General features: G+C 39.0%; 1 protein-coding gene across 2 annotated transcripts in view; it reads right to left on the reverse strand.

The window, feature by feature from the left end:
* The window catches only part of LOC124788193 (ubiquitin-conjugating enzyme E2 J1-like), a 63749-nt gene that overhangs the window by 20112 nt on the left and 19750 nt on the right, over window positions 1–23887 (reverse strand). For both annotated transcript variants that reach the window (XM_047255375.1, XM_047255366.1), the window contains one exon: window positions 16499–16689. In XM_047255375.1, the coding sequence (XP_047111331.1) occupies window positions 16499–16689 (191 nt within the window). The remainder of the gene's footprint in view (window positions 1–16498; window positions 16690–23887) is intronic.

The following is a 23887-nucleotide window of genomic DNA, read 5'->3' on the forward strand; positions in this document are numbered from 1 at the left end:
CATTGTCAAAATATATCTGCAACTGATGACTGAATTTTATCCTGAAAAAATGTTTTTTCAGATATTCTATTTCTCGGTGGGAGTCTTTCCTTATCTGTGAGAGTATGAGCCCGATGTGTCGGCCTCTTGAGCACTCTGTTCCTTCGCACTGAGTGGTAGCACCTGCTGCTGGTGAATATCTTTCAGAGCTTCTTGAACTTTACCAGCTAGAAATTTGGCCTTGAAACCATCAACCTTTTCAGGAATGTATTGACATCAAATTACTTTCTCTTCTATGGACCTTAAGATGAACGTACTATTATAGTTGACATGGGCAGTATGCTCTCACTGGTGGTTGCAAACATGTGCGAGGAGTATTTCGAGGAAGAAGTCCTGTAGAAACCCAACTGCTACTTCTGTTACGTGGAGTGTATTTTTGTGATTCTGCCACACGGAAGAGAGAAACTCAATGACTCCAATCAGCCTAAAATCAGATTGACAATGGAGATAGAGGCTGGTTGGAGGAATCCCCTATCTAAATCTTCTGGTTGAAAGAAGAATAGATGGCACATTTGGTGACATATTATCGTCAGAAGACAGATACAGACTAATACTTGCATGGGGATATCTCGCCACCATACATTGCAGAGAAAAGGGGTGCTCCTAACACTGATACACAGGTCTCATATCATCTACAACAAGGAAGGTCTCCCAAGAGAAACAGAACAATGTCACAGAAATAAAGTTACGCACAATGGTAGATCCTATGCACACTTCTCTCCTCAACAATAGGACAACCTACAGAGACACAAGGAAAATGATGAAAATAAGTGGCTACTGTCTTCATCTCATACATTGGTGATTCTTCCGGGAAGATTAGACTGACAAACAGAAAAGATTGGGTTAACACTATTCTGGCCAGAGACTAAGACAAGGAGCTTCAAGGATGGTTTCAGATATTGTAAGACTGAGGTGTACAGAGTCTCCAGTCAATGCGAAAAGAAGATTAGAGGTGAGGCGGTGTGCACAGTCTGAGATCACAGCTGCAAACAATAGTAACACGCTCAATTATCACAGTTGGTAGCTGCAGAACTGTTTATCCACAAAGCATGGTATGGAATATGACTGTACAAGTATTTTGGCACAAACTTCCGAATACTTGGGCTGTGCCTTAAGAGAAACCATCCAAACAGGAACCAAGGGTGAACTGATAACATCTGACAGAGGCTACAAACTTAGCAAGGTGAGGAACCCGCCCTCAGTACGATTAAGGAGAAGACTGAAGTATTAATCAAACAACGATATGACTTCAGAGGTGGGTGGTACGCCAACAGCACTGCAGGTTCATCCAGTTGTAATTCAGCCAGTGCATAAAAATCAGCTACCACTACTGCATCAGAATATCCGAGGACTAAGGGGTAAGCTTAATGAGTTGCTTATTTGTGTTGAAGAATTAGAGTTGAGCAAACCAGTTGATATAATCTGCCTCCCTGAACATCATGTGACCACTGGTATAGATATGATAAATGTTACAGGATTCAAGTTAGGTTCTTATTTCTGTAGAGGAAATATGGAGAAAGGAGGAGTTGCCATATTTGTCAGAAACTGTTTTGATTTCAAGAATATGACATTAATAAATTTTGCTCAGAGCAGCACTTAGAAGCTTGTGCAACAGAAGCAGTATTTCATAATAAGTCCTTTATAATAATTGGTAGTCCGCTGCTCGTGGTCTCGCGGTAGCGTTCTCGCTTCCCGAGCATGGGGTCACGGGTTTGATTCCCGGCGGGGTCAGGGATTTTTCCTGCCTCGAGATGACTGGGTGTTGTTGTGTCGTCTTCATCATCAGCATTCATCCCCATTACGGTTGGAGGAAGGCAATGGCAAACTACCTCCACTAGGACCTTGCCTAGTATGGCGGTGCGGGTCTCCTGCATCGTTCCCCTATGCTCCGTCAAGGAGTATGGAACTTCATCATCATCATCATCATCATCATCATCATCATCATCATCATCATCATCTACAGATCTCCTTCAGGAAACTTTAAACTCTTCATTAAAAAATCTGGAAGCTCTACTGTCCCACCCCATAGCAAAAAACAAGGAAATAGTGGTTGCTGGAGATTTTAATGTGCATTTATTGAAAAGCTCTGTCAGTGAACAATTATTGCAGCCAGCAACACTATCATTCAATTTAGTTCCTACTGTGAACTTTGCTACTAGGATATGTAAATGCTCTGAGACTGCTATTGATAATATCTTTGTAGGCAAATCTAGGGAAAAAAGTCGTATCACAAAACCAATATTAAGTGGGCTATCTGATCATGACATGCAGCATCTTGTGTTATTGTTGAAACTTGTCAGGATAAAAAAAAATATATTAAATCTGAGTACAAGAGGGTAATAAATAAGTAAAAAAATTGAGAAATTCAGGAAACTGCTCAAAGACATGGACTGGATAGTTGTTTACAATACATCTGACTCAAATTGAAAATACAAAGCAATCATTAATAAAGTTGCCTCCACATTTGAGAATTGTTTTCCCCTAAATGTAACTCAACTCACACACAAGTCAAAAAATAAACTGTGGATTACACAAGGAATAAAGATATCATGTGGGACAAAAAGGAGACTATCAACTATCTAGGAACAGCTCTGAGGTTACAACTGTAATGCATTACAAAGAATACTGCAAAATACTGAAGCAAGTAATCCAGAAATCAAAGCAGCTTTATTATGAGAAAAAGGTAATCACATCAGGTAACAAAATAAAAACTCTATGGGATATTGTGAAGACAGAGACTGGTGGGGCCAAAAAGGAAGAGGAACAGATAGCTCTAAAAACAAATGAAACTTCGGTAACAAATACAGTTAGTGTTGCAAGCCTCTTAAACAACTATTTCATTTCTGTTACTGACAGCTTGGGGCTATCACGTTCGGTGAACAGTGCAATGGAGCATCTGAGAACAGTCTTTAAAAATAACTTCAGTAAAATGGAAATGGCACTCACATCTCCCAAAGAAGTAGCATCCATCACAAAATCCTTAAAATCTAAGTATTCCAGTGGGTATGATAGCATATCAACAAAGTTAATCAAAGAGTGTTCATGCGAGTTAAGTTCTATCTTAAGTTATTTGTGAGATCAATCTCTTATCAGCGGAACATTTCCAGACTAGCTAAAATATGCTGAAGTTAAGCCTCTTTACAAAAAGGGGGATAAAGAGATACCATCAAACTATTGACCAATTTCACTTCTGCCGGCTTTCTCAAAAATATTTGAAAAGGTTGTGTTCAAGCGTCTCCTTAAGCATCTGACTGCAAATGATATATTGTGCAAATCACAGATTGGATTTCTGAAGTGTTCTGATATAGAGAATGCACATAATTCATTAGATAATAAATTACAGGCTACTGGCATTTTCTGTGACCTGTCAAAAGCCTTTGACTGTGTGAACCACAGCATTCTCCTAAGTAAATTAGAGTATTATGGTGTCACCGGCAATGCTGCGAAATGGTTTGAGTCTTATCTATCTAACAGGAAAAAAAGGGTGTCATTGCGAAATACCTGTGCAGTAAGCAGTCAGTCTTCATCTGACTGGGAATCAATAACATGTGGTGTTCCTCAAGGTTCCATTTTGGGTCCATTGCTTTTTCTTGTGTATATTAATGACCTCTCATCTGTTACATTGCCAAATGCTAAGTTTGTTTTGTTTGCAGAAGATACAACATTGCACTAAGTACTAAGTCAAGTATAGATTTAGAAATATCTGCTAATCAAATTTTCACTGACATTAATAAGTGGTTTAAAGCTAAATCTTTGTCATTAAACTTTGAAAAGACCCACTATATGCAGTTCAGAACATGTAAGGGATTTCCTTCCAGCATGAATATAACATACGAAGACATGTAGATCGAAGAGGTTGACAGTGTTAAATTTCTGGGATTACAACTCGATAATAAATTCAGTTGGGAAGGGCATACCACAGAATTGCTTAAGTACCTAAACAAGTCTGTATTTGCTGTGAGAATGATGTCAGATGTAGGGGATACAAATATAAAAAACTTGCATACTTTCATTATGTCGTATGGGATCATATTCTGGGGCAACTCATCAAACCGAGCAAAAGTTTTTAGGGTGCAAAGGCGTGTGATAATCATTTGTGGTGTAAATTCAATAACATCTTGTAGAAACCTGTTCAAGGAGCTTTGTATTCTCACCACTGCTTCTCAGTGTGTTTATTCCTTAATGAAATTCATTGCAAGTAATACATCTCTATTTCTAATAGCTCAGTACGCAGTATCAATACTAGGAATAAGAAGAATCTACATAAAGGCCGAAAATCACTTACCTTGGTACAAAAAGGGGTCCAATATTCAGGAACACACATTTTTAATAAATTGCCAGCAACCATTAAGAACTTGCTTTCAGATAAAGCATGGTTTGAACAGAATTTGAAAGACTTTTTGATAGGCAACTCCTCCTACTCCATAGATGAATGTCTCAACAGAGACTGTTAAGTCAGCTTAAGTAAAAATATCTGTTAGATTTCAGTTTTGACAACACTTCGTCACAACAGTCAAGGTTAGGTATTTTGTGTATGATAAATTTATTAATAGTGGATAACAGTGTTTCATTCTGACTGTGTTAATTCAGTAAATAATAGCTATCCCAGTTTACTGCATTCTATTAGATTATTTTCGACTATCTCCTGATAAATGATCAGGATAGTTAGTATTGTATTCAAATGTTTTATGTTTTTATGTTATACTTTCTGACATGTTCCACACCCACGAGAATCATCTCTCTCTCTTTTTTTGGTCTATGGAATGGAAACTGAATCTAATCTACCATACAATGTCTTGCAGAGTATGTGTTTGAACATAGATGTACACACATTTTAAGCAGTATTAATCTGCTGGTAAGACACATAAATGGCATTCTCAGTTGTTTCTTACATTTTATGCCACTTTCAAAACCAGTGTGTTCATTATACAATAGCCACAATAAGAAGCTACAATGACAGTACTTGAGATGTGGAAAGTGATTAGCTGCAACTACTATTTTAGTTTCCTTAGTGGTAAACAGATTACAAATATAGCACCAAGAAATAAGACCGAAAGAGTTTTGTCCCTAAAAAATTTTCTAAATGACTTCAAAACATTTCAGAAAGAAATGCTTTGATAGAGAGAAGTTTGTGGAAGGGGTAGGGGTGCAGTAAAGGATGATCTCTCCGTGAAAGCAATAGTGACTGTGTACTGTAAAATTATGCCCTTCCCATTGAACCATACAGTGCACACAAATGCACTTGCAAGTTCTGATGGTTTAGGGTGTAAGGTTGCTGGCATGTACTGTGCAGAACGAAGCTGTCACACATCAGAAGCGAGAAGGTAGCTCACTGTTCAGCCTGAAGATGACATATTTGTCACACACTTGACGAAAGTGTTTTTTTCCGACAGATTGTGTGTCAAGGTAGAACAGTAAGAGGTGCCAGAGCTCAACCGCAAACACACTTGGTGGTGTGTGGTCCTTTGCGTCCGCTGTGAATGTATGCAGCTGGTTAACGGACAATTCAAGATTAAACAATGAAAAATCCAGGATGGAATGTAACAATATTATGAAAAGGATAGGTGCTACTCACCATATAGCGGAGATGCTGAGTCGCAGACAGACACAACAAAAAGACTGTCACAAAAGCTTTTGGCCAACAAGGTCTTTGTCTCTGTCAAAAATAGATGACACACACACACACACACACACACACACACACACACACACACACACACACCGACAGCAGTCTCTGGCAACTGAAGCCACAATGAGGGGGGCTTCAGTTGTCAGAGACTGCAGTCGTGGGTGTGTGTGTGTGTGTGTGTGTGTGTGTGTGTGTGTGTGTGTGTGTGTGTGTGTGTTTTAGCATCTCCACTATATGGTGAGTAGTAACTATACTTTTCATAAAAATTCAAGATTACATCCATAATAGGAAATATGTGAAGCAAAATAGTTTCGAAAAAGCTAAGCATACAAAATTAATGGCCTCTATGAGACAAAGGAGAAAAGGCCTATCCTGATTGTGGCAGGAATGTTTAGTTTATGAAGTACAGAGCCATTAAAGAGCCAAGAGACGCCTCAAACAAAGCACAACATAAGATAGAACGTTGGTCTGGTACTAAAAGTTATGAATTTATATATAGTTTTGAGTTATTAGTATTCTTCCATACTCTGCATACAATTCTTGTAAAAATACTTTTAATGTTAATTAGAAATGAGAAAACTGATACAGCATGATAAAGAAGATAGAAATAAAAGTTGATTGCAATGGTGGTGGTGGTGGTGGTATCACTCATGGAAAAATTCCTGTAGTAGTTGGTGTTAGAGCTGCACCTTTTTTAGACTGAAGTCAGCTGATCGGTATACCTGCTTAAAGGAAGTGCCTCTAACTAAGGGCTCACCTCGAGAGGATGTAATGTTTCCAAGCGGAGATGGAATTAGCATATTTCATCAAAATATAAGAGGTATTAGAGATAAAGTTAGTGAACTGCTAATAGATGTTAACTCTGAAATTATTGGTATATCAGAGCACCACTTAAACAATTTTGATAATTCAGAGACTTCCTTTACCAGGCTACAGATTAGCTGGCTGTTTCTCAAGGAGTTCCTTGCAGGGTGGGGGAGTGGCTCTGTACGTAAAAAACAGTATTTCATTTGAGGCCATAGACGTATCACGACACTGCACTGAAAAGATATTTGAAAGTTGTGCAGCATTAGTTGAATTTAGTGAAACTAAACTTCTAATTGCTGTTGTTTATATATCCCCTAACTCAGACTTCAGAGCATTTTTGCTTAAGCTAGAGAGGGTTCTTGATACACTTTGCAGGAAGTACCAGAAAGTAGTTATATGTGGTGACTTCAATATTAATTTTGTACATGATTGTGCAAGAAAAAGGATGTTGGTAGATCTCCTAAATTCATATGATCTGATGCAAACTGTGTTTTTCCAACTAGGGTGCAGGGGAACAGTAGCACAGTCATAGACAATATTTTTATTCATTCTTCATTACTAGATGGGTATTCTGTTATTAAAAGGGTGAATGGCCTTTCAGACCATGATGCACAAATTTTAACACTAAAAGGTTTTTGTACTCAAACCAATGTAGTATTTAATTACAAACTATGTAGGAAAGTTAATCCAACAGCAATAGAGAGTTTTTCAAAACTTGTCAAGGAACAAGAGTGGCAAGATGTTTATAGTGCCGATAATATAGATGATAAATACAATGCTTTCCATAACACATTTCTCATGGTCTTTGAGAGTTGCTTTCCATTAGAACATTCTAAATGGGGTACTAGCAGTAATGGACAGCCCGGTTGGCTGACTAGTGGGATAAGGATATCATGTAGAACAAAGCGGGAATTATATCAAAATTTTAGAAGTAGTCACAATCAAGCTGCAGTAGCCCATTACAAACAGTATTGTAAGGTGCTTAAAAATGTTATTAGCAAGGCAAAAAGTATGTGGTATGCAAATAGAATAGCTAATTCATAGGATAAAATTAAAGCCATATGGTCAGTTGTGAAGGAAGTGTCTGGTCAGCAGCACAAGGTTGATGATATAAAGTTAGTTCGCAGTAATAATATTTCTGTTACTGATAAATCAGATATATGTACAGTATTTAACAACCATTTTCTGAGAATTCCTGGTGAATTAAATAAAAATTTAGTTTCTACAGGAAATCATATAAATTTCTTAGCAAATGCCTTTCCGAGATTGACGTCTGAAATACTCCTCTGCGATACAGACAAGAGGGAGATTGAGTCAATAATTAAATCACTGAAGACTAAGGACTCTCATGGTTATGATGGAGTGTCTAGTAGAATATTAAAGTACTGTGCTGCACATGTTAGCTCTGTATTTAGCCATATTTGTAATTTTTCCTTTAGGAATGGTTAGTTTCCTGAGCGATTAAAGTATTCAGCAGTAAAGCCGCTTTCTAAAAAGGGAGAAAGGGATAATGTAGATAATTTTAGACCTATTTCTATGCCATCAGTGTTTGCAAAAGTTATCGAAAAGGCTGTGTATGTAAGGTTAATTTTATATCACACGATTTGCTATCAAATGTACAGTTCGGCTTTAGAAGTCGTTTGACAACTGAAAATGCTATATTCTCTTTTCTCTGTGAGGTACTGGATGGGCTAAACAAAAAGTTTCGAACGCTTGGTGTATTTTTTGATTTAACAAAGGCATCTGACTGTGTTGATCTCACAATATTGCTCCAGAAGTTGGACCACTACGGAATAAGAGGAGAAGCTCACAATTGGTTCACCTCTTACTTTAGCAACAGGCAGCATAAGGTCATTATTCACAATGTTGATAACGGCTGTGATGTGGGATCTGAGTGGGGTACTGTCAAGTGGAGGGTGCCCCAGGGATCAGTGTTGGGGCCTCTCCTGTTCCTTATTTATATAAATGATATGCCGTCTAGTATTATGGGTAACTCTAAAGTATTTCTGTTTGCTGATGACACTAGCTTGGTAGTAAAGGATGTTGTGTGCAACATTGACTCGGTTTCAAGTAGTGCAGTACATGACCTCAGTTCCTGGCTTGTAGAAAATAAACTAACGTTAAATCACAGTAAGACTCAGTTTTTACAGTTTCTAACACACAATTCAACAAAACCTGACATTTTAATCTCACAGAACAGGCATTTGATTAGTGAAACTGAACAGTTCAAATTCCTAGGTGTTCAGATAGATAGTAAGCTGTTGTGGAAAGCCCACGTTCAGGATCTTGTTCAAAGACTTAATACTGCCATTTTCACTATTCGAACGGTATCGAAAGGGAGTGATACTTCGACACGTAAATTAGTCTACTTTGTTAATTTTCATTCACTTATGTCGTATGGCATCATGTTTTGGGGTAACTCTTCCCATTCTAGAAGGATATTTTTGGCTCAGAAACGGGCAGTTCGGGCAATAAGTCGTGTGAGTTCACGAACCTCTTGTCAACCTCTGTTCACGAGTCTGGGAATTTTGACATTGGCCTCTCAATATGTATATTCCTTATTGTCGTTTCTTGTTACCAATATTAGTTTATTTCCAACAATAAGCAGCTTTCACTCGGTTAATACTCGGCAGAAATCAAACCTCCATTTAGATCGGACTTCCTTAACTCTTGTGCAAAAAGGTGTGCAGTATACTGCTGCATCCATTTTCAATAAGCTGCCACTCGAATTCAAAAATCTTAGCAGTAATCCACGTGCTTTCAAATTGAAACTGAAGAGTTTCCTCATGGGTCACTCCTTCTATTCTGTCGAGGAGTTCCTTGAAAAATTAAGCTGATTCTCATTGCATTGCTGATAGCATCTGCTTAAACTTATGGACTGATTTTCTTTCGGGTTCATGAACATTTATTTTTATCTGTTATTACTTTTATGTTGTAAGTTCATGTACTGACACGTTCCATGACCTTGGAGATTTGCTCCTCAATTTGGTCCTACGGAACTTGTCATGTAAATAAATAAATAAAAATACATCTTGTGGTGCCCTCAATCTATTAAAGAAAATAAAAAAAATGCAATCACAATTCCAATCTCCCAAGATAGAACCTACTCTCTGTTACAGTTACTACATAGAAGCTGGTGATTTTCTCTTTCACAACACATGATGAAATACTCGCCTCACATCAATATTAAGTGACTTGCCTTTGTGTTAACTTTCACACTGCAGAACATGAATTCAATACTGTACACACTGCACTACAGATATTAAGCACACAAAATTTATAAACATATCACAAGATGGACAATGGAAGACACTTACATTGATATGAATAACATACCTACCTTGAGGGGATTTTAATTGCTGAAGCATCATATAAATTGAATGACGCTGAGAAATTGTTACTTCGACAATAAATATGGGAGAGAAGCACACGTCCAGGCACTCCATTACCGGGCACAGTTGCACACAGTCATGCTATTGAGCATTATGGTTGGTTGGTTGGGGTTTAAGGGATCAAACAGCAAGGTCATCAGTCCCTTGTTTCAAATGTGGTCCATTCCGATAGTGTGACATCTCAGAAATATCAGAACAATAAAAGGGAAAAGGCTAAAAAATGTAAAAGGGCAGTCATGTTGTCAATGGTAAAAATAGAGCATTATGGTATGAGGAGTGAAATGGTTGCAGGTGGACATAGAAAATTTCTGTTAGTTTGCTGAGTTGATGGATTTAGAAATATTTTGGAGTTGGAGAAATTCTGAAAGTTATTACATAACAGGACATAGAAATATTCCAACTGTATTTAGAATATTTTGAGTGCTGCTGGACTTTGAAATAAAAGAAAGAGTGCTGGTGGATGTAAAGGGTGAGTGTTGGTTGGTAGAGTATTTTCATGCAACAGGCAAAGGTTCCAGGCTCAAGTCCCAGTATGGCACACATTTTTATTGTGCAAGGAAGTTTTGTGGCAGCAATAATATACAGCTTGTAAAAACTGCTGAAAAATCATGGCTGCATACAGCTGTATTACCCAATTTATTACACAACCAGTTTCAGTCATTATCAGCAATCTTCAGGTGTCTACATGCAGAAAAAACTACAATAATGCACAATGAGTAATTAAAAAACAATCATAAATATAGTACTCAACATTTATAGCCTGTTGAGAACTTAAGTTGTGAAATCATTATCAGATGTGAGGAAAATTCAGGATCAAGCACCTATTTTTATGCATCATTCAAATACTGCTAAGACATGCTTGATTCAAAAAGGATTCCACCAAAAGGAGCACAAGCACAGTGCATGTTAAAATCGATACTTTCACTGGTGCAGAGCATGCTTGCTGTGTGTTTTGGTTTCTGGATATGCTTGAAAACTTCTTATTCCGGAGATCAATGAAGCTGACTGAAATGGGATGGTTTACTACCAGCAAGACTGTGCACCACCTCACTGACTCATGGAGTTTCAAATTTCCTTTATCTCTCTTCCCAGGTCAGTGGACTGGCCATGAAAGACCTACTGCATGGCCACTTCACTCCCCAGAGTTAACACCACTGGATTTCTTTCTTTGAGGTTTCATTAAAGACCGTGTATATGTTCCTCACCTAGCAAACAGTTTAGCCAGCCAGAAAAATTGAATCTACATTGCTGTTGTGCAAGTTACACCCAATTTGCTCAATGAGTGTGGGAAAAAATTGATTACTACAGGATTTTTACCACATCACAAATGGTAGTCATATTGAACCAAAATGACACTTACCTCTTTTATGTGAAACTTGAGGCATTTTGCTACAAAATGACACATCTACCGATTCTGTAAGTTATCTCATAAATTTCCATATAATTCTAAAGTTGTAAAGTTCTTTTTAACTCGTCCTGTATTGTTTGCCTGTTAAATGGCTTATCTAAAAAGAATACTTTGTGGCATCAGAAGGGTATGTACAGATTCTTATTCCACATAGGTAGCAGGATAAAAACCAAACATAAGGAGAGGTTTCAGTCCTCGCAATCTAACTAATCTGCATTATGACAATAACAGCTTATAACAAATATTCGTGTAAGCAGCGGCTTCCATCCTGCTTTAAGATTATCACAGTTTGGGGTTAAGCATGTGACAAATACCAATAAGAAGGGTATAAAGGGATAAATTTGTAAAAATATACAAGTTTTTAATCAATCATAACTCAATGCTGACTAAGTAACTTACAATTAACAATCTGAGAAGTATAAAATTGATTAATCATGTACTGGAAGTGAATGTATAACCAATGGACTCAGTCTATTATTCTATTAGAAATTTTGTACTGTATCAGGTTTCTATAATTATGTATATCTTGCATAATTTGAATGACACTATACAGTCAGCTTTCTCACAGGACAATCTAACACTATTAAGCACATTATGAGTACATTACACTATTGTAGCCTGTATAATACGAAGCATATTCCCCATAAAACTTATTCGGTTAAACTACCTATCGTTGAGCATCACTAAAACATTGCTAAGATGCAAATGAACGAAACAGTTTATCTGAAACAAGGTGACAAAGTTCAAAAGTATAGTAAGATTCTAATGCAATACTACAACCACTACAGCTATATTGGAGGGCACACTGGTAGCTTAGCTGAAAAGAAATTTTGTGTGGTATCAGAAGGATATAAGAGATTCTTAATCCAAGCTGGCAGTACGATAAAGTACAAACCACAAAGTGAGGTTACATTCATTAGAGTCGAACAGATCTGTCATGACATCAATAACCTATGATATATTATTCAAGTAGGCAATGACTTGGACCATGTTTTAAGATTATTACAGTACAAAATCAGATATGACACAAGCACAAAAAAGGGTATAAAGGAATGAAGTTTTATAAGCACATAAGAGAGGTAGAGTAGTTTTAATATTTTCACAACATGAGATGTTCAATCATTACACTGATATAATGATGGCTTCATGTTTCCACTTACTCTTCTTGGAGTCAATGCTATTAAGGACCTTAGGTCAAGTGATACCTGTGATTTAAAATTATAGAGTGCTCTTTGGTTTAGTGTACTACCTCTTCCTAGAAGCCTAAAATTTTGGATAATGTATTCATTACTGAAGATCGAATGTTGCAAGAGCTTCGTCACATAATTACTGGATGTTATTTGTGTTCCTGATTATGTAGTTGGCTTGTGCCATGATGGTTGATAGTTGTTATGAGTAGTTACACATCTGATTCCAATTTCACAATATAAGTTCTCAATAGGCTATAAAAGTTGAATAGTATACTTATGATTGATTTTGTAATGACTAACTGTGCCTTATCTTTACAATATAAGGCAAAGACAGAGTGCTACTTACCATAAAGATGACTCACTGAGTTGCAGACAAACACAATGAAAAAACACTTACACATTAGCTTTCAGCCAAAGCCTTCCTTAGGAAAGGAAATGCACACATATTCATTCACACAAGCAAGCACACCTCACGCACACATGATCCCCATCTCCAGCAGCTCAGACCAGAATGCAACTGTCATGTAGAGAGGAAGCAGGAATCTGAAGGGGGGTGGGGGGGGGGGGGGGGGGGGTAGCAGGGTACAGGTGGAGGAAGAGAAGAACACTGTCTGGCTGAGTGTGCTGGAAGTAGGCTGCCAACGGGTGCAGCTTCGAGAGGCTGTGGGGCAAGGAGGTGGAGAGGGGGTGGGGTGGGTTGGGTTGGGGTGGAACGGAGAGTGAAAAAGGAGACGAGCAGGGAAAGGGAAGGATGAGCAGGTGCCTTGGCAGAGGACAGCACACAGAGAGGGTGAGGGGATGAGAATAGGGAGGAGCTCATAAGATAGAGGAGGTGGAAACGGTACGGCAGAGGCTGTGGGGAAAATAGATTACCATAAGTTGAGACCAGAATAATTTCAGGAGTGGAAAATGTGTTGTAAGGATAACTCCCATCTGTGCAGTTCAGAAAATCTGGTGGTGGAGGGGAAGATCTAGATGGCTCGGGTAGTGAAGCAGACATTGAAATCAATTATTTTATGTTCAGTTGTGTGTTCTGCCATAGGGTGGTCTACTTTGCTCTTGGCCAAAGTTTGGCAGTGGCTGTTCACCCCAGTGGACAGCTGGTCAGCTGTCATACCAATATAACAAGCTATGCCATGATTGCAGCAGAGGTGGTATATAACATGGCTGGCTCCACAGGTGGGTGGTCTTCTGATGGGGTAGGATAAACATTTGACAGGACTGGAATAGGAAGTGGTGGGTGGATGGACTGGGCAGGTCTTGCATCTGGGCCTTCCACAGGGCTGGTACAGGGAGTGGCACAGAGATGGACTAGGATGTTGTGGAGGTTGGGTGGGCAATGGAACACCATTTTATGAGGGCTGGGAAGGGTCTTGTGTAGGATGTCCCTCATTTTAGGGCATGATGGTACATAATCAAAGTTCTAACGAAGGACGTGGTTCAATTGTTTCAGTCTGGGTTGGTACTGTGTAGCAAAGGGGGCACTCCTTTGTAGCTCGTTCTTCTGGTTGGTGGGAGGATTGGTGGTTTGTGGTGAAATGACACTGGAGATCTGTTCGCAGATCAGGTCTGGGGGATGGTGCCTGTCTGTGAAGGCCTTGGTGAGACACTCCATAGACTGGGCAAATGAGTTCTTGTCACTGCAGATACGCTATCTCTGGGTGGCCAGGCTGTATGGGAGGGATATTTGGTATGGAAGGGATGACAGCTATCAAAATGCAGGTACCACGATAATTGGTGCATTTAATGTGGACAGAGGTGTGGCTGGAGCCATCAAAGAGAAGGAGGTCAACATCCAGAAAGGTGGCATGCTGGTTTGAGGAGGACTTGGTGAAGCGGATAGGAGAGAAGGCGTTAAGGCTCTGAAGGGATGAGGATACGGGGTCTTGGCCATGAGTCCAGATCATGAAGATATCAATGAACCTGAAATAGACTAGGAGTTTGGTGTTTTGGGAGGCTAGGAAGGTCTACTGTAGATCGCCGATGAATAGGTTGGCATACGCCGATGAATAGGTTGGAATAGGTTGACATAGAGGGTGCCATGCCAATGCCTACAGCTGTGCCAAGGATTTGTTTGTATACCTTCCCTTCAAAGGAGAAGTAGTTGTGATTTAGGATAAAGTTACAAAGGTGTATGATGAAAGAGATAGTGGATTTGGAGTCTGAAGGACATTACGAAATGTAGTGTTCAATAGCAGTAAGACCATGGGCATGAGGGATGTTGGTGTATAAGGAAATGGTGTCAACAGTCATGAGTAGGGATCCAGAAAGTAAAAGGATGGTGGAGAGTCAGTAAAGGAAGTGGTTGGTATCTTTGAGGTGGCAGTCTAGATTATGGGCAAATGGTTGGAGGTGTTGGTCAATGAGGGTTAAAATTCTTTCTGTGGGGCCACAATAACCAGTTACAATGGGGCATCCGAGACTGTTGGGTTTGTGGATTTTGGGGAGCACGTAGAAGGTGGGTGCGCAGCATATCATAAGGGTTAGGAGGGAAATGGATTCAGGGGAGAGGTCCTAGGATGGGAATAAGGCTTTAAGCAGGGACTGGAAGTTACGCTGGACTTCTAGGATGAGATCACTTTGGCAGAGTAGTTAAATAACTGATAGAGGCCTTCTGCCAGGTAGTCATTGTCATTCCTAACAACAATGGCAAAACCTTTGTCTGCGGGTAGGATCATTAGGCCAGGATTTATTTTGAGGTTGTGTATGGCTGTCCTTTCTTCTGTCTTATTTTGGTTTCTTGTTGGATGTAGACCTGATGATGGTCTGCTAATGACAAACTGGCTGTGAAATAAATTGAGTAATCCTCCCATGTGCAACCATGATTTTTCAAAAAATTAAAAAGTCTGAGAAAAAAATTAAAATAAGTAAATTTATACTGCTTACTATGCAACAGCATCCAGATGAATGCATCACAAATGTTAGAAATATGTAGGATTTATTTTTCACAAGTAAATGATATGCTTAGATGAAGTTTCCACAACTAAATATCAAGGAAAGACCAAAAGACCATGCTTCTAACATTGTTATTTATCTTATGACTTGTCACTTTTGCAATCAATGTGAAGAAACCATTCTTTCCAAGTCATGACTGAATTAAACAACATGTGTAAAAAATAACAGAAGGAGAAAAGGTAACCACTCAATGTACAGTTGAGGCATAAACTAGGTCAGTTTTTCAGACGATGTTCTCCTTTAGAGATTTCTTTTTTTAAAAAAGCGCGCACACACACACACACACACACACACACACACACACACGCACGTATGTCTGGTTACATTACTCCACTTGACTAAATTGCTACAGCTAACTACACTGAATTCACTGCTCCAGCTTTGCAGCCAGATTGAGATGAGGAACTGTCATGTAGGGTTGGTAAGAGTAGCATGGGATCAGAAATGGGGAGATTGATGTCTGGGAGGGAGAAGCAGCAAGTAAACAGGATAAGAATGTAGCAACATTAAGTCATGCTTGTGTCTGTTAGCTAACAGTCCAAAAGTTCAGGAACCTTCTCAATCCTGTCTGTCTGTCTGTCTCTCATCTGTTCAGCACTTTTAACTAGACAGTGACTATTTACCTTCACTCTTGTTTCATCTGTACTCCACCTACGACTTTCTAATACCATTTTCATAAGTATAAAAGGTGCAATAAAATACGTGCATAAATTCAACAACAGTGCCCTCCTCACAAACACAGCCCTCTTTGGAGTAAAGTAAATCAAACTAGATGTGAATGAGACTAACCTATTCAATGAATTGTAAGTAAGTAAGTAAAAGTTACATCCAGAAAAAGCCACTGATTGAATATAGCTAAAAATATTGTCTATGACTTTTTATAAGAAGACAAAAACTCTCCGACTGATAACATACACTCTTCAGAATACAGGTAGTCGCAATTATTTATTACAAATGTAGAGTTTAAGAATAAAGTACGGAGTAGATGATTATTATATTATATTGTAATATATTATAAACATGTCTGTAACCAAGATGACAAACTGCAATACCTAGGTCACAAACAATCAAAACTCACCTACGGGCTAGTTTTCTCCTTTCTTCTGGTGTGTAGTCTAAAGATCCAATTGTACCACTTCCAGGAGTTGGCATAAATGCTATCAGTGCAAGAAGAGCAGTACGTATGGACCACGAGGGTTGCCATGTTTCTGGATGATGGCCAGATATGCTTAAACAAATCTTTTTGTTTACTTCAAATCTTCCATTTGGCTGTAAGTAATATTTGATGTGATAAGAAGGCAGCTTTACATAAATTATACCAATGTTAACTAAATCATGTTCTTAACAATTGTAGTAGAAAATACTGAACCTACGAATACCATCAGACTGCAGTGCACTGCAAAATCATTACAATGGCACACATAAACAATTAGCTAATCAAATTTTTTTAATGGATAAAATATGCACCATAACAATAAAGTTATTACAAAGATATGAAATGTGTCAGCTTCACCAACTCACAACCAAATTGTCATTTTCCAACTTAGCTTAGAACTCCCATTAGGCTACAGATTTTCAGGTCAATTTAGCGTATATTGATGGAACTTCACCATCAAACAGTATATATTACACATCCAACTGAGAGCCAGCAGAGAGCTGTAAAATTTTTGGTGTATGAATGGTCAAAGTAACCACAGTGGTCAAAGTATACCCAGTTTACAGTATCCAATATCAACATCTTTGACACTAATATAACACACCAAAAGTACATTCTACAGCCCTTCTTCCCCAGATAATTCATAATTAAACATGGCTTTTGTTGTTTAACTGTCTACGAAGATAGAGTCTCATTATGTATCTTGTGAGAAGAAAAGCTTCAACCGTGCAAAACAATAATCAAATTTGCAGTCTTCTTCCAGCAAAAGTTTAGGCTCCAGAAGTGGGAGTGTGTCTCCAAATGATGTTTTATGGAAACACACTGATGTGGTCATACACCTCAACATCAACAGGTAAAAATAATCTTCATCTAGAAAAAAACTCACAAGACTACAGACTGGAATTATAAAATGTTGATCCAGATTTAGCAGGAGCTGTAATCCTGCTGCACTTTCTGTCAACACTACAAATACAGTTCGGTAGTTTTCATAATCCCCAGTAATTATCAAATGTCTTCTTCCACAATTATTGAATTACTTTTGGTAAATATCCAGGCTGCTGATGTTCATCTGTAACCTCTGACATTTTAGCCATAATTATTCAAATGCACCCAGGAAAAGTAGAAGTGGGAAACACATTCAACTCTTTCAACACCTTCAGGCTAGTTCATACAAACGAAATGTTTGCAGAACATCAGCTTTGCAGTAACATTTTGAGAGCTCCCACACAAAGTTTTGACAGGTTTTGAGAAAGTCCTGCATTTATCTTAAGGTTGACATGTTGCTCCTTCTGACACATCTGGCAAAAAGACAAACTCAATTGCAATTATGACAAAGACTGATAACCCTTCTTATCATTCAACTAAGGATGAGACAAATCAAATAATTACCAAAAATGGTGTGATTTCTGAAATATGCTTGGTGCAAATGACTGATGCTACAAAAATAAATAAATGAAAATAATGACCAATAAGAAGGAAACATCAGTGGCAGCATGCATTATAATTTCTTACAAGGTGTTCCTACACTCTTTTTGGGAAAAAACCAGTAATAATTACATCGATTCTTTTGCATTACATGAAAATGAGCACCTTAGACAATTATTTAATAGGAAAGAATGATATTTACACCAATAAAACAAGCCATATTAAGTAAGCGTTGCTCTAAAACGGATTGCTGCACGGAGTGAGGAAGTGTCAGCAGTAGATTAGTTCTTTTTATTATGTTTCAGAAGAATTTAGTCATAGAACTACAAAAAATAACAAACAAAACAGAACAATGAAATTAACAGAGTTGTAAATGTAAACTGATACACTTACTGTCACCACACTCAAGTCAAATCCAAAAACAGGGTATTCAATGAAATACAACACTTAGCAGTGTAAGCACATTTATTACGAACACCAATAGACAGCACAGAATGGATCTAAATCTACATCTACATGGATACTCTGCAAATCACATAGAAGTGCCTGGCGGAAGGTTCACAAAAACACCTTCACAAATCTCTATTATTCCAATCACATATAGTGCGCGGAAAAAACGAACACCAATATCTTTCCGTGCGAGCTCTGATTTCCCTTACTTTATTATGGTGATCATTTTTCCCTAAGCAGGTCGGCAACGGTAAAATATTTTCACATTCGCAGAAGACAGTTGGTGACTGAAATTTCGAGAGAAAATTCTACTACAATGAAAAACACCTTTGTTTTTAATTATGTCCACCCCAAATCCTGTATCATTTCAGTGACACTCTGCCCCCTATTTTGCAATAATATAAAACATGCTGCCATTCTTTGAACTTTTTTAATGTACTTTGCCAATCCTATCTGGTAAGAATCCCACACCGCACAGCAGTATTCTAAAAAATGACGGCCAATCATAGTGTAGGCAGTCTCTTTAGTAGATCTGTTACATTTTCTAAGTGTCCTGCAAATAAAATGTAGTCTCTGGTTAGCCTTCCCCACAGCATTTTCTGAGTGTTCTTTCCAATTTAAGTTGTTCATAATTGTAATACCTAGGTATTTAGTGGAATTTACAGCCTTTAGATTTGACTGATTTATTGTATACTGAAGTTTAACGGATTTCTTTTAGCATTATGTGGATGACCTCACACTTTTCATTATTTAGGGTCAATTTCCAATTTTCGCACCATACAGATATCTTTTCTAAATTGTTTTGCAATTTATTTTGATCTTCTGATGACTTTACTAGTCAATAAACGACAGCATCATCTGCAAACAACCTAAGACATCTACTCAGATTGTCTCCCAAATTGTTTATATAGACCAGGAACAACAAAGGGCCTATAACATTACCTTGGGCACTGACAGAAACCACTTGTTTTACTCAATGACTTTCTATCAATTACTACGAACTGTGACCTCTCTGGCAGGAAATCACAAATCCAGTCACATAACTGAGACGATATTCCATAAGCACGCAATTTCACTACAAACTGCTTGTGTGGTACAGAGTCAAAAGCCTTTTCCAGAAATACAGAATCAATATGAAATCCCTTGTCAATTGCAATCAACACTTTGTACATGCAAAGAACTAGTTGTGTTTCACAAGAACTATGCTTTCTAAATCCGTGTTGTCTGTGTGTCAACAGATAGTTTTCTTCGAGGTAATTCAAAATGTTTGAACACAATATAAGTTCCAAAATCCTGCTGCATATCAACGCTAATGATATGGGCCTGTAATTTAGCAGGTTACTCCTACTACCTTTCTCGAATATTGGTGTGACTTGTGCGACTTTCCTGTCTTTGGGTATGGATCTTTTGTCGATCAGACGGTTGTATATGATTCTTAAGTATGGAGCTATTGTATCAGCATACTCTGAAAGTAATCTAACTGGTATACAATCTGGACCAGAAGACTTGTTTTTGTTAAAAGATTTAAGTTGCTTCACTACTCTGAGGATGTCTACCTCTACGTTATTCATGTTAGCAGCTCCTGGACATATAGTGCAGTTATTTATACAAACAGTGAATATTCCAGATCATGCAAACTTACACACATAAGATATTCTAAGAGCCTTCCAGAAATGATAATTAAACAAGAAATAACTTCTGGTGGTTGTGTTTGAATGGCGACACACACATGCCAGACATCAATCCTAACAACTGCCTCGCACTGTATGCACCACAACTTGCGGCACTGCTCCCTCTCCTGGAGTAACAGTAACCCACTGTTTCAGAAGCTGTCATTGCAGCCAACTATGGTACCCTGGATTTAGATCTTGTCCATGTTCCTCTGGTAGATCCTCACATCATAGTCATGTTGTTACATCCTCTTCAACCACACTGAGCATTGAAGACAGTCCCTCTTGTCGAAGAATCGTGACTGACAAATATGTCTTCAGCTTCCTCGATCCTCCCATCGCCAATCTGGACTTTAGTACAGAGTCATACAGAGGACATGGACAACATCTATGTGCTTTTGTCTTCTTGATGAAGGATCATAATCTTGACTTCATATGTGACGTCCAACAAGTGACAAATGATATAATATGGCCCACAAAAGTTTTTAGTAACTTTTCCAATAGTCCTCCTTTCCCCTCTTTTCAATACAGTGTGAACATTCATACCAAGTCTCCCAGACCATATCTCACTGGCCACTGCTTGGCCTAATAGCACTCTCAATCTTTCTCCTTTGTGTCCAAAGTCCATACATGAGCCAGCTGCCTTGCTTCTTCAGACCTGGTGATCACGTGTTTCATGCAGGTATCCTCCATATCACAGCTGAAATGGGAAGAATGTATCCACTGACATGACCATGGAGTAGAAAGAACAATGTGAAGCCTGTAGTCTCTTGCTTCAGTTTGTTGCATGCGAATGTAACAATGGGCATTATTGTCTCCCAGTCTCTCTGCTTGCCATCAACATACACCAAGAGTATATCTGTCAATGTCTCATTATAGCATTCTGTGTAGCCTTTAATCTGTGGATCGTAAGCCACTGCCATCCTGTGGGTGACATCGTAATGTGAAATTACCTCTGATACTAGTCTTGAATGGAAAACTTTTTTACTACCAGAAATCATCTTGCATCAAAATGATGTCTTCTACAAGACACTTTGCATTTCTGGAGCTTCAGCAGACACCACAGCTTTATTGACAGCATAGCAATGGAGGTAATCGGTGCAGATTCCTAGTGGTTGACGTTGGGGACCTCCCCAAGAGAGAGATTTAAATTTCGAGGAACAGCGCTACTGCAAGAGGGATGGCCACCAGATACTCTGGAGCTAATTGCAACACATGCTTATTCTGCCAAAGAGCAGTACCTCCAGTTCGCTGTGTGTGTGTTAGAGAGAATTCTGTATTCTACATTTTAGCAAACTATATCATAAACTCTAAGAAGAAGGTATAGTAAGTTGATCTGATGTGATATAAATTTCAAAACTCACTGAAATGTCTGTCATGCTTCTTAAAATACCTAGGAATAGTTTTTAATATGTTATCGGGTGGCTGACTCATCCAATTTTTTGGTAAGTGATCCAAAAACCACACTTTCCCAATTTATTATTTTAGCCCATGGTTACTATGTTATTGATTTTAAATGAAAATCATGAAATTGTGGATGTTGTACAGAGTTAATTTGTTTCGTTAACCAATTATTAGCTTACAGGGTATAAGACATGTAGCTTAACCTCCATAAACTTAATGAAGCACAGGAAAGCATATTCATTTGTATCAACAACTAGGAAATAAATCTGTGTCAACAATGCAGGAATACTGTGAGGCAGCTAGTCTGCGTGCCAATGGCACTTCTACTTCAGCTCTGTTGTCTTGTCTGGCACACATTTGGTTTAATATTTTGTTGCACCTCAGTTCAGCCTGGCATAACAAATGGCTGTTGTGACAGATTCAGTAAAACAAAATCATAAGGAAAGCACCAAAGATGCCCCAGTAACTAAGAATCCTGGCAAAATGAAATCATAAGGAAAGCATCACAGGTGTCCCAGTAACTAAGAATCCTGGCACAAGAGCAATTAGTCAGTGAGCTGACACTGCAAAAGAAGTTTGCCAGCACCTCTGAAAGTAGGTGTTTTACACAATGCAGAACTGATATGTCTTGTGGAGGCACTGACATAACAGGAAAGCAAAGGCAAATGGTGTCGTGGTTGCCCAATGATCACGCCCAACATATGTGGCCTGTTATGACTCAGTGCCCATGACCACAGCCTTTTCAGAAACACTGGCTGACCAGTCTTGCATACACACTGCCAAATTCAGTTACACAGTCATCATCACCAACCGCTAGTCACAAGGAGAGGTCTAAGCCCATCTGCTGACTGAGATGAATCAGCAAGCCATCACCATTGGACTTTGCAGTCAATAGTTGCGGGCCACTGTCAGTGCTGAGTCTGAATGCTGCTAACTTCATTTATTCATACTGTCAGGCCATCAATGGGTGACTACAATCTCCTGATGGCCACCTTCATGACAGGCTGTGAGTTCAAGTCTGGGCCACCTAGCTGCCGAGCAAGAGTAGGGTGCACATTGCTACTGATCTTTGTCCAGTGTGGGCACACACTGTTGCTGCTTATCATACTTGCTGGCACTTACCACCATCACCCATCCTGTATGTCATGATTTGATATAGTCCAGCCCGATACATGCCATGCTGAGCAATGGGACTAGGCGAGCTGCTTCTGGTCATGTACTGTCCATTCACTGCATGCCAACTGGTGACACTCCATAATTTGCACCACTGCCAGCGAGCTGATAGCAGCTCACTACTGGCTGCCAGCATCACCTGAGGGAACATGCAGTTCAGCATCCTTTTGGCAGGCCACTGATGACATCGACACATTTCACCAGCCATGGCCACCTATGTCATGGGGGCCACTGACATCAATCCAACTCTGTAGCCACTGCTGTAATTCAAATGGAATGAAGAACTAATACAACCAGTATTGTTTCCATGAGAGTCCATTGCCTGACAGCTGCCACCACTCCACTGCAACCACACTCTAAGAGGTGGACTGCCACACAGCCTGACCTATCACAGCCAGCTTCACCTGCCACCACAGAGGTCGTATATCATTACTTCAACAAGTAGTGTCAAAATTCTCAGCTGATAAAAATGGCTGGATTGTGGACGTTTATGCCAGCTTCAGCTTGCAGCTTTGATGATGCAGCATGGTGAGTGGACTTATTCCCCCCCCCCCCCCCCTCCCCTCCCTCCTTTTGCTGTTTGTGTGCAAGGGGAGGGTTGGGAGAACATATCAGAAAATACTGGGGACAATCATGCGGCCAATGAGATGCAAGCTGTGCATTCTGTTGGGCCATTGCACAGGCAGTGTTTTATGTGTCACGTGTCCCAGTGCTATGGTCATTTTGCCAAGCTGCGTACAGAGTCAATGACGATTGCATAAAATGATTAAAAGCAGTGTGTTGTTATTGAAAGAGTCTGTATTTCTGCCATCTTTGTTTTTTCTCTGTTATTGTGTTATATTTAATTTTGGTGCATAAAAGTTCCGCTATGTCACAGGCAAATACGCAGGTTGTATCCCCGCAGGAGGCATTTCAAGCTCTATTAGATGCAATAGAGGTTCTAAAGGCAGACAACATTCAGATGCACTATCCCTTTTTCGGGCCAGACAGTGGAGGACGTGTTGGCATTCATAGGTGGCCTAGAGTCAGCCAAAAGACTACGGCCGGACAGTTGAACAACTATTGCAGATGGCCAAACTGAACTTAACAGGTGAAGCTAAGTCGTATGTTACATATCATGAGGACTTGACAAATCATATACAGTCAGGTAGCTTAAGGAAGAGATTTTGCAGTACTAAAGGAAACAAAA

Source organism: Schistocerca piceifrons, chromosome 1, assembly GCF_021461385.2.
Source record: "Schistocerca piceifrons isolate TAMUIC-IGC-003096 chromosome 1, iqSchPice1.1, whole genome shotgun sequence".
Taxonomy (NCBI): domain Eukaryota; kingdom Metazoa; phylum Arthropoda; class Insecta; order Orthoptera; family Acrididae; genus Schistocerca; species Schistocerca piceifrons.